This window comes from Cnephaeus nilssonii (genome assembly GCF_951640355.1).
Source record: "Cnephaeus nilssonii genome assembly, chromosome: 4".
Lineage (NCBI taxonomy): Eukaryota > Metazoa > Chordata > Mammalia > Chiroptera > Vespertilionidae > Cnephaeus > Cnephaeus nilssonii.
Window position 1 is genome coordinate 66,903,532 of NC_137075.1, and position 12,474 is coordinate 66,916,005.

Genomic DNA, 12,474 nt, shown 5'->3' on the forward strand with positions numbered 1-12,474 from the left:
AATGTCTAGAGTCAGAAACTCTGCCACAGACCTTAAAATTGTCTTTCAACTATTTTATTCTCATCACTCTCTTCTAAGTAAAAAAAATCCTCAGAGTCAGGAAGGGGCCAGACGTTGACAGGCCACGTGGCTCCTCAGAACCTTGGGTTCCTCCTATAAATGAAGGGGATTAGATGAAATCATTTCTGAGGTTCCTTCAAGCTCTAACATTTTATAACATTATTATCAAAGAAACATTATATAACTGGAAGAATAAAAAAAGATGATATGTTTTAAAAACCTAAAAACCCTACTTTAAATGTCATTTTTACTCATCGCCCTCTTCTGCTTATCGCCTAGTGTCTGAATTACAAGGCAATGGTTTTTTAATGGTTTCAGAGTCACTCCTATCTTTCTCTTCTGAAAATAACCAATGTGACCAAAATAGGGTATATAAATTAAGGGTGTTATAACTTAACTGACTTTTAAAGCTATTAATACTGACCTTTGAGACCTGGCTTTTTCCTTGGTCCCATCAATCACTTCTATACCACCTCCCCCAATACAAAGGATTAGACAGATGTGGATACAGTTTGTATTACTGGGGGGTTATAATAGTGGGGAGGAGGTAGGGGAAATGAAGAGTTTATTTTTTATGTTTCATAGTGAGTATAGTTATACTTAATTTAAAGGTAAATAAATGTATCAATGTATTCTTTCCATATTTAGGTCATACTACTAGATATTACACTGGAACTTCAAAAGCAAATTATGTCTGAATTGGAAATTCTTTATAAGGTAATTTTTTCTTGGTCATTTTTCTCTTATAAAGCATGCCTGTGCTCTTGGCTTGTAGGTTTTTAATTAATTTGTCTTATTTTTGTTACAGTGTGATTCGTCATATATCATAGGATTTTATGGTGCATTTTTTGTAGAAAACAGAATTTCAATATGTACAGAATTTATGGATGGTGAGTTTTTCCTTTTATAGTATTTTAAAAATTATTTTTGTGGGGTAGTGCTTTATAACCTGGTTTTGATATAAATGTCAAGTAGAATGAAAAAAATAATTAAAATATACTAATAATTACCTTTATACTCTAAAGCAAGCATGTCAACTTGCAGCCTACGGGCTGCATGCCTCATTTATTTGGCCCGTGTTAGCCTTTTGAGTTTGATATGCTTGCTTTAAAGCATCTTAGTGTTAAGGATTTCTGGTGTTAAATATTTAGAGCTGACCTATAATTTCAAGAATGTGATTTCATTTACTTTTATTGAAAATTTAGATAGAACAAATTAAATGCTAGTCCAATTGGTGGTTTGATATTTGATTCTTCCATACAATCTGTCTTTACTTGCAAAACAGATGTTCTGTTCTTTTAATGTTTCAATAGCCAAAACGTATTTACTTTAAAAAAAAATCAATTAATGTCCAATGTCCTATATTTTTAGAAAGAAAAAGGTTAGTTGCAAGATAAGAAATTATTTTTTAACACAGCTGTTGAGCCAAGATGTGTTTAGTTTTCTTTGGACTCTAGCTCTTTCTCTCCTTTATTTTTTTATTCATTTCCAGTTTGGTAACTCTTTCTTAACCTGAATATTAAGGCAGAATGCAGATTTCTTGGTATCCTATCAGTGAAATTATCGTCATTGTTATTATTAACCCATTTTAAATCAAAGAAGTCTTTAAATTTTACATATTCATTTTTGCAGTATCTGGCCCATTCAAATTCAACAATTTAAAATATACTTAGTTCATTTTGGGAAATCTCAGTACATTACTGAAGCAATTAGTTCATGCCCTATAAGACTTTTTAATGAGCCAGCATTAATGCCTTGATACTATAGTAAGGTATATAATATGCTCTAAATTAGTTATAATAGATGCTAAGAATTACAATTCTTTCAAGGAGACTGACTAGAAAAAGTGGATTCATAGAGTTAGTAGATGTTATTATTTTATGACTATTCAACATTCTTTTTTAAAAAAAGTATATTTTATTGATTTTTTACAAAGAGGAAGCGAGAGGGATAGAGAGTTAGAAACATCGATGAGAGAGAAACATTGTTCAGCTGCCTCCTGCACATTCCCTACTGGGGATGTGCCCGCAACCAAGGTACATACCCTTGACCGGAATCGAACCTGGGACCCTTAAGTCTGCAGGCCGACGCTCTATCCACTTGAGCCAAACCGGTTAGGGCTCATCATTCTTTTTAGAAGTCTTCAATTTTTCAAATACATTAAAAAATTTCTTTATTGAGATGGTATGTTCAAATGCCATCAAATTCACCCTTCTAATTTGTACAAAACCCATGGTTTTTAGTATATTCACAAGGTCATGTAACCATTCTTGTCATTAATTCCAAAACATTTTTATCATGCCCAGAAACATACTCCATACCAATCAACAGTCACTTCTTACTCCCTCTTTTCTCTAGTTCTTGGCAAACACTAATCTATTTTTTGTCTCTATGGATTTTCCTATTTTGGACATTTCACACAAATGGAATTTATATAATATGTAGCCTTTGTGTCTGACTTCTTTCACTTAGCACAGCAATTTTCAGCCAATGTGCCATAAGAATTTTTAAAACATGCAGTACCTGACTAGTTAGTCAGGGCCACTAACCTCTTTTCCCTTAAATTGTCAAATAAAAAATGACAACAGCCAACACAATAATAGCCATCTAGTGTGAATGCCCTGTCTTGAACCATAAATATATAGGTCTTATAATAGAGTTGTATCTTATTGGTCACTTCACATAATAAGGTTGTATCTGATTGGTTAATTTTTGGTACCAGAAATCCTTATATACAAGTATAAGCACCTGATTTTTTTAAAAGTCACTTTGGAGCAAAAATGGTAGGTAATTACTATTAATCAAAATTATACCTCTTTTTTTTTTTTTTTGTCAGTTAGGCAAAAAATATATTTTTGGTGTGTCATAGAATTTTAGTAATTTATGTGTGCCATGAGATGAAAAAGGTTGAAAATCGCTGACTTACATAATGTTCTCAAGATTCATTCATGTTGTATCACGTGTTAGTACAGTCACATGCTGCATAACAACATTTTAGTCACTGCAAAAACTGAATGCTCCCATCCTATATAATAAAAACCTAATATGCAAATCGACCGAACAGCGGAAGGACCCGTGGAAGGATCAGTCACTATGATGCCCACGGACCACCAGGGGGCAGACGCTCAACTCAGGAGCTGCTCCCAGCCTGCAGGCCCCAGGCCAGCCAAGGCAGGTGCCAGCGGGGCTTCCTGATTGCCCACAAAGGGAGTTGCCCCGCAGAGGGAGGCGACTGGCAGTGGCAGGGTCGGGGCCATTGAGCGGGTGGTGCTAGGCTGGCCAAGGTGGGTGCCAGCAGGGGCCACCCTCCCCCCTCCCCCGATCGCCCCGCCAGTCACACCACAGATGGGCCCTGATTGCTAGCCAGGCCTAGGGACCCTACCCATGCACGCATTTCGTGCATTGGGCCTCTAGTAAGATTATAATGGAGCTGGATTTCCAGGAAGAAATGGAAATATATGTGGTTCAGACGGAATTATTTTCCTCTGACAGGAGCAATATCTGTAGGGCTTGGCAATAGATTCCATCTCACAGCACCTCAGTTTTGAGTGCACAGATTACATCCCAGTCAGTCAACCACCGACCTGTTTCCCCACAGAGGAGCCTGTCCCCCAGCCCTACATATTCAGAGTGTTCTTACAGCCCTCCCAGATCATGTTTGATGGTCTTCAGAATTATTTGCTGTAAATTCTTTGTTGAGAACTTAAGATCCTATAAGGACCCAGGTCCACAAGAACCACTTTAACAAGTTTTAAGGGCCATTGCACCTTTAGTGTGGAGCCAGCGTGTTCCTGTACTTTTGACATATTTTCAGGTTGTAATGATATAACATACACATAAATTTTGTTTCTTCCATCAATTGCTAGAGAGAGCCCTTTGTGCCATAAAGGATCAATGGAACCAAAATCAAATTTCCAAAGTAAAAAATATTGAATCCTCAGTTTTACACCCTCTCCATGTTAAACACCCTCTATTTTAATGTGTACCACAAGTTCATTAATCTCACCACTGCTCCAATATGCAATAGCCAAAACCACATTGCCATAACAACCCCTTGTATTCCTTTATCTCTCTCTCTTGATTTCTTATTCCTACTCTTCCTCAGGAAGAATCACTTTCACTTCCTCCCTACATATCACTATTACAGTGATCTACTCCTTACTCAGTTTCTCTTTGGTATTTTTTTAAATATGTTTTTTAGAGAGAGAGGAAGGAAAAGGAAGAAGGGAGAGAGAAATTTGATGAGTGAGAAACATAAATCAGCTGCCTCCTGCATATCCCCTACTGGGGATAAAGTCGCAAGCCAGGCACGTGCCCTGACCTGGAATTGACCAGTGACCTCTTGGTGCATGGGACGACATTCAGTCACTAAGCCACAAAGGCTTGGCCTCAGTATTTCTAACCAATCTAGTCCACATCTCTGTACATGGAGCAGCATTAACAGATTTGATGTTCTATTTTTGGCCCTGTTGAAACAGTGTTTATAAATTCTACAGTAGTGTACAGTAATGTCCTAGGCCTTCACATTCGCTCAACACTTACTGACTCACCCAAAGAACTTCCAGTTCTGCAAACTCCATCCTAGCTAATAAAAGAGTTATATGCAAATTGACTGTCACACCAAGACACAAGATGGCCGCCCCCATGTGGTCAAAGATGGCTGCCCCCATGTGGACACAAGATGGCCACCACAAGATGGCTGCCACAAGATGGCCTGCAGGGGAGGGCAGTTGTGGGAAGTTAGGGGTGACCAGGCCAGCAAAGGAGGGCAGTTGCAGGTGACCAGGCCAGCAGAGGAGGGCAGTTGGGGGAGACCAGGCCAGCAAGGGAGGGCAGTTGGGGGGGACCAGGCCTGCAGGGGAGGGCAGTTGAGGGAGATCAGGTCAGCAGGAGAGGGCAGTTGGGGGTCCAGGCCTGCAGGGGAGGGCAGTTAGGGGTGACCGGGCCAGCAGAGGAGGGCAGTTGGGGGAGACCAGGCCAGCAGGGGAGGGCAGTTAGGGGTGACCAGGCCAGCAGAGGAGGGCAGTTGGGGAAGACCAGGCCAGCAGGGGAGGGCAGTTGGGGGAGACCAGGCCAGCAGGGGAGGGCAGTTGGGGGGGCCAGGCCTGCAGGGGAGGGCAGTTAGGGGTGACCAGGCCAGCAGAGGAGGGCAGTTGGGGGGGACCAGGCCTGCAGGGGAGGGCAGTTGGGGGGGACCCAGGCCTGCAGGGGAGGGCAGTTGGGGGGGGGGGGACCAGGCCATCAGGGGAGGGCAGTTGGGAGCCAGCAGTCCTGGATTGTGAGAGGGATGTCCAGACATCCCTCAAGGGGTCCCAGATTGGAGAGGTGGCAGGCTGGGCTAAGGGACACACCCCCCACACACCCCCGTGCATGAATTTTGTGCACCAGGCCTCTAGTTTATAATAAGTACCCTGTACAAGTGTGCCATTTTTTATCTTTTATACCTTACTGTACCATTTCTATGCTTAGATACTCAATTACTTTTCATTGTCTAACAGTTGCCTACAGTATTCAGCACAGTAACATGCTGTATAGGTTTGTAGCCTAGGAGCAATAGACCATACCATATAGCCTAAGTGTGTAGTGGGCTGTAATATCTAGGTTTGTGTAAGTGTACTCTGATGTTCACACAAGGATGAAATCGCCTAACCATGCATTTCTCAGAACGTGCCCCATCATTAAGCGATGCATGACTGCATTCATTCCTTTTTATGACCGAAATTTTTTTTAACTCACTCATTTGTTGATGGGCGTTTGAATGTTTCTACTTTTGGATAATAGTATATTTTTTGCCCATCTGACCAAAAAATGGGTATAATTTTGATTCATTCACAAGGGACAGCTATTGTTACAATTTTTATTTGAAAATCTAGGGGATAAAGGTTGTTGTCATTTTTTGACTGTCCAAGGGAAAAGAGGTTAGTGCCCCTGACTAACTAGTCAGGTATTGCATGTTTTAAAAAATTTTGCGGCACACCAGTTGGAAATTGCTGCTCTCGATTATTGTAACTTTGTGGTAAATTTTGAAATTGAGTACTCAAGTTTTGCAATTCTTTTGTTAAATTTATTTATAAATATTTTATTCTTTGATGCTATTATAAGTTGAATTCTTTTAATTTTGTTTTTGGATGGTTTATTGCTAGCATATAGAAGTAGAAATGATTTTTGTATATTGATCTTGTATCCTCTTACCTTGCTAAACTTGTTTTTAACTTCTAATAGCTTTTTGAGGATTCCTTAGAGTTTTCTATGTAGAAGATCATGTAAATAGAGGTAGTTCCACTTCTCCCTTTCAATCTGGATGCCTTTTCCTTTTTTTTAATTACCCTGGTTAGAATCTTCAGTCCAATGTTGAATAATAGAAGTAGTAAGAACAGACATCCTTCTTTTGCTTCTTATCTCAGAGGGAAAACTTTCACGCTTTCACTTAAGCCATTAAATATGATGTGGGTTTTCGGTAGATGTCCTTTGTCAGGCTGAGGAAGTCCACTTATCTTCCAACTTTGTTGAGTATTTTTTATCATGAAAGGGTGTTAGATTTTGTCAAATGACTTTTCTGTGTCTATTGAAACGAACGTGTTTTTTGTCCTCTATTCCATAATTATAGTGTATTATATTAATTGATTTTTGCGTATTGAACCAATCATAGTTTTATAGTTATGCTGTATAATCCTTTTTATATGTTGCTAGATTCAGTTTGCTAATATATTGTTGAGGATTTTTACATCCGTATTATTAAGAGATATTAGTCTGTGGTTTTTTTGTTTTTTTTTGTAATGTCTTTGTCTGGTTTTGGTATCAAGATAATACTGTCTTCAAAGAATGAGTTTGAAAGTGTTCCCTCATCTTCTACTTTTGAAAGACTTTGTGAAGGATTGATGTTAATTCTTTGTTAAACATTTGGTAGAATTCACCAGTGAAACCATCTGGTCCTGGAGTTTCTTTTGTGAGTAGTTTTTGTGTTTAAGTGGCATGTGTTGCCTGTTTCCAGGAGAAGACCCAACACTGGATTGAACAATGCTTTGCTCACATTAGAGAGAGATCAGCTTCAGTAGTGAGTATCAGTTCATGGCCAGAAACAGATCCCCCCAATAGCTTGTGCAGAGCAGTGGGCCAGTATATACTCCTCTTGTGCTGCAGCAAAAAGACAACTCCAACCCCTTCCCACCACACTCCTGCGGAGTCAGAAATGCTGAAAGCTGGGGATGTGCCTGAAGGTCACTGATGTGCCCTGAGGGTCATTGTCCTACACACTTAAACAGGACATATTGAGCCTGATACAGGGCCTAGTGAGGTTTCAAAAACTGCACATAGGAGTCTGCGCTGGAAGTGGTGGGCGGAGGCAGCTGGTGGGGGGCAGCAGGGTGGTGACTGAGCTGGTGCCTGGAGGGTGGGCGCTGAGCCCCAGCCTGGCCTCCACGTGCCCCCCAGGCTCTGCATCCCTGATGCTGCAAGGGTGCTGATCCCACCCTGGCCGGGACAATGGTGAAGTATTTCCTGGGCCAGAGTGTACTCCAGACTTCATGGGACCAAGTGTTTGCTGCCTTCTGTGCTTGAATCCTTATAGCAAACATGTCTTGATGGAAGACATAGTGCGCTGGGCGGTGACCCCTGATCAGAAGCTCCTGTCCTGGAGTCTCCTGACCAAGACCAACAGGATGCTCTGCTGAGCCGAGCGACTGTTTCCTGCCAATGTTGCTCACTCAGTATACATCTTGGAGGGTTCTATTGTGGGACCACAGAACCAGATGGTGACCACCTTCACCGGGAACATCAGCCATGCCTGGCTGATGGTGGTGGAGGAACGATGTGTTTACTGTATGAACTCTAATAAGAGGAGCTGGACCGAAACCCATCAGGAAGCTTGGGTCTCCTCTAGCTTATTTGGAGTCTCCAGAGCTGTCCAGGAATTTGGTCTCGCCCTGTTCAAAAGCAATGTAATCAAGTCAATGAAGGGTTTTGAATACATCTTGGCCTTTTCAATATTGTACAAAAATGTTACAATTGCATAGCTCCATTTCTTCCCCATCTTTGAACAGTCTTATGCATGTGCATGACCTAGATTCCCAAGAATATGTACAGCTTTTCAAAGCCTCTATGGACATCTTTCCCCAGCTTTTCCTTTTAATATTTTTGGTTAGCTTGTTGTTTACCTCAACTATTATCTACCACCTTAGTCAGTTACAAAGGTAATCAATTTATTCTTATTGTTTTCAACGAATGCCCCTAAGGAAAAGGCTTTTTGTACTAGGCAAGTTCCACATCAGGTGGAAAATAGAGTCACAAGTGGTGTCTTCCAGGGGAGTAATGTGACCTGCCTTCTCATTAAGTCAAATCTAAATCCACTAAGAAACACCCAAATGCATCTCAGAATATCTGCACATGTATTTGGATTACCATCATGGGAATAAATTGTTTTCCGAAAAACATGTTGCAAAGAAAAAAGGGGCTTTTTACTTTCTCAATTAGCAGACACTAAGAGAGCTACTTCTGAAATGTTTGCTTAATGATCTAGATTTCAGTTTTGTTCGTATTAATAATAATTATGGTCTTTTTAGGGAAAATGTTGGGGTGGGTATGATAGTAAGGTTGCTTCTTGTTCATTTACTACATTTTGTGTTTATCTTACATGCAAGACACTACTTTCTTTTTTAGACCCTGTATTAGGATCAGCACAGACCTTATCCCAGGAGTTTTTTGGCCTAGTTACATGAAGACAATAGCCCTAATTCATCAAAAGAAACATGTAGTTGTTTGGCAACTGAGATTAGTTTTTTGCTAATCTGTTAGCACCCTTTTCTCCTGGTTCCCATGGTGGATAGTGGCATTCAATGAAATGATGGGTAGGGATGATCTGAGGTCAAGGGACCCTGGGAAATGACAGGTCGCAGGTAGCAAACCAGTGACCTTGGAATCATGAGCAGATAGTTCAAACCAACTGTTCCAGAGATAAGTGAGTTTCTGAATGTCTAGAATACCAACATCTCAGCTAAGATTAAACTCTCTCTGAGTATATGTCATAATCATATCACATTGTAGTGAGATTTTTTTTTTTAAACTGTAAAAAGTGAACATGTGATTCTCAAGCTATGTGATGTTATAGGGAAACATTTTAGACCTTTGCCGTTCTGGGAGTTCAAAGGCTCAGAGCCTTCCTGAGCTCTGCCTTCAACTGATTCATGACCATGAGTAGAATACTCACTTCTCTGGAACTCGGTTTCTCCCACCTGTCAAATAAAGTCATTGCACTGATCTTTAATGTCCCACCAACACTAATGTCTGATGACTTGATGAATCTAAAAATTGCCTTTTGGGGATAGGCCTATAGGATACAAATTACAGTAAAACTGAGTAAAAATTAAAGGAAAAATCATCTGCTATTTTTAGCCTAATAAGAATTACTTAACTGCACAAAGAGAACTCATCAGTCTTAATAGGAACTCTTGATTCTGAATGGATCTACCACATCTTTTTTTTTTTTTTTTTTTGCCTCTGACAGTTATCTCTAATGAGTATGTCAAGGACAAGATGAATCTGTGATGACACAAAGCCAGCTATAGAAATATTTACCCATCTGATGGCTAAGGAGAGGGAGATATAACCAAGATTAAATGGATATTTACAAAACCCAGTGAACTACCTCAAAATAGGGTTCTCTTTTGGCTTGTTCTACTGATAATGGAAGTAACATAATCTTTAACTTTTTGATTCAGCTTATTAAATATTGTCCACTTAGCTAATTAAGCCCTGATTTATGTCCTACATAAAAATAAATCTCCTCTTAAGACTTCTTACTAGTATATGGGAGTGATTTGCACCTCCTAGTTTTGAGCCACTCATGCTGTTCATTTCATAAGGGATTGACGCAATAAGCTGCATTTATCAGTATTCCAAATACCAGCATGTGAAGCTTGATCTTCTTGAGACTGTTCATCCTTGCAGCTGCATTCATCTGAAAGATCAATGAGAACATAAAATATTTTTTCTAGAATACTTTCACTTTTATTGCATCTATAATATAAATGCTATTTTAGTAAATAAAGATGGTTCAGCTCATTGCAGAAGTGTGTTTTCTCATTATCTTCCCAGTAGTACCCAGAGCCAAAATATAAGTTTTAGTCACTCCGGGATTTTCCAGCTTCATGTTCGAATCTGGAAACTACAAGGCAAAGTTATCTAAAAAAAGTGATCATTTTCCTGCTTTAAACAGGATAAATATAAAACCAATGGCTTTATTTATATACTAGTAGCCCATCGTGTGCAGTAGGCCGCCCACCGCATCCGTGGGAGCCGGCGGGAACCACAGCGTGCTGCGGGGAGCTGTGTGGCTTCCATGGGCGGAAGTGAGCCGCTGGCGCCCACGGAAGCTGGGAGGGAGCCACGCCGCTTCCTTGGGAGGCGGGCCGCTGTCTCCTATCCGGGCCTGCGCTCAGCCGCGGAGGCTGCGGGCCTGCCCCCCCCCGGCCCTGTCCATGTCCGCTCCGGCTCTGGGGGGCTGGCCTGAGCTGGGGCACAGCAGCTTGCTGGCCCCCCTGTCTCTGTCACCGTCTCCGCTCTGGGCCGCACCTGCGCTCGCAACCTCCTCCTGTCCGGTCGTGACCCGTTATGGAGTCCCGGCCTAATATATATATACTAGAGGCCCAGTGCATGATTTAATCATGCACCTGGTGCACCAGCGGGCTGGCTGTCCGCCGGTGCCCCAGGCCTTCCGAAAGCCTCCGGCGCTGCGGAGGCTTTCGAAAGGCCTTGCGCCGGAGCAGACAGCCGGCCAGGTCCCCCGCTTTGGCCTTTGATCGCGGGGGACCTGGCCAGCTGTCCACCGGTGCCCCAGGCCTTCCGAAAGCCTCCAGCGCAGCCATGGCACAGACGCTGGCCCAATCAGCTACCCCTGCCACCCTGAGTCCCGCCCCCTGCGCCTCCTGCTGGCCCAATCGTGGGCGTAGCGGAGTGATGGTAATTTACATATTACCATTTTATTATGTAGGAGATATATATATATATAAAAAAAACAAATATATATATATATTTATATATATAAAAAAAACAAATTTTACCCCAGACATTTAATGCATGATATGAGCAAAAAATTTCTCACAATGAATGCACAGAGGAGAGACCCAGTGCTCTGTTCTAGTAGTTTTATTGGTAGTGACACATGTTTCTCTCTACAGGGGGATCTTTGGATGTATATAGAAAAATTCCAGAGCATGTCCTTGGGAGGATTGCTGTGGCAGTGAGTATATGGCTTCAACCTTATGAAATCAGGGTGATTTCGTCTCTAGTCGAGCCTTACTCTCCTTATATCCTCTTCTCAATCCCTATTGACAGCCAGGGCCATCTTTAACTTTTTATTGTCATTTTTGTGCTTTCTTCTTTCCATAGACCAACCCACAACAACTATATAGTCACATGACACCTTTCAGGCTTGTAGGCACTCTGACCTGTTCTGGTGTCATGTGTTGCAGGGACCTTAGTGCTCTTATTGACCATGTTCTTCAAAAAAGAAAGCTGGTTGTTGGGCATTTTATAATTATAAGCATGTTAGAAAGTACTTTTAAAGTCTAAATTATTAAAATAAAACAGTCTATAAGAAAATACTACTTTGTTCTTAAAGATTTTTGTTCTTGGGTTTTAATTTTTATTCCCTTTGTGATTAAAAGTAGTTTTTCTATTTTCTATATTCACTTATAAACTGATGAAATATATCAGTTAAATTGCTATATAAGCCCCATATTTCAAATTTGGAATAATGTAGGTTAAACAGTGTCTAAGAGAAGTCATGGGGTAGTATAATAGTGAACAATTGCTAAACTAAAGGCACTCTGATAACCTAAGCAGTTTAATGCAGAACAAAGCGATTATACCATGTACCATTTAATTAAATGGCTGATTTTCACATTCATTATACATCAGACTGACAACGCAAATCCTTTAATCCAGCATGGACACTTATTTAGTTTTAGTTTATTGTAATTCACAGCTTTCCTTTTTTCTTTCTAATTATTAGTGTGAACTGCCCAGGATGATGAGAACTTTCTTTTCTGATGCTATTGCTGTTAAGTAGCTTCTAATCTACATGTTTAGGTAAATTAGTTCAGTGTAAAATTTGAGTACTTAAATCACTATTTTAGATGAAAATAAAAATGTTTCATTTCCTTTTTTAATCTCAGGGGGGATGAATTCTTTGTGGCTTTTGGCAGTTCTTGGCTCTAAAGTTTAATAACACGTATAATAAAGGGTGAAAAAAGGCAAGGATACCAATAGAAAATGAAAAAAAGTATATGAGTTCTATGTACTCAATTATCTATTGAACTTGGATAAAATAGAAATCTGCCTCCTTCAGTAGAGAAGCATGTTCTTCCTGGACTTCATAAATCTTACCTCCCTCTTGTGTAGGGCAGCCACACAAGGCTA

General features: G+C 40.6%; 1 protein-coding gene and 1 pseudogene across 4 annotated transcripts in view; both read left to right on the plus strand.

Annotated features, from left to right (window-relative positions):
* Positions 1-12,474, plus strand: part of MAP2K5 (mitogen-activated protein kinase kinase 5) — a 269,269-nt gene that overhangs the window by 98,092 nt on the left and 158,703 nt on the right. For all 3 annotated transcript variants that reach the window (XM_079768368.1, XM_079768369.1, XM_079768370.1), the window contains exons 10-12: positions 709-777; positions 869-950; positions 11,232-11,293. In XM_079768368.1, coding sequence (XP_079624494.1) covers positions 709-777; positions 869-950; positions 11,232-11,293 — 213 coding nt within the window. The remainder of the gene's footprint in view (positions 1-708; positions 778-868; positions 951-11,231; positions 11,294-12,474) is intronic.
* On the plus strand, positions 6,647-8,993 carry LOC307098787 (PRELI domain-containing protein 1, mitochondrial-like; annotated as a pseudogene). Its single transcript has one exon. The product of its transcript is annotated as a PRELI domain-containing protein 1, mitochondrial-like (transcript).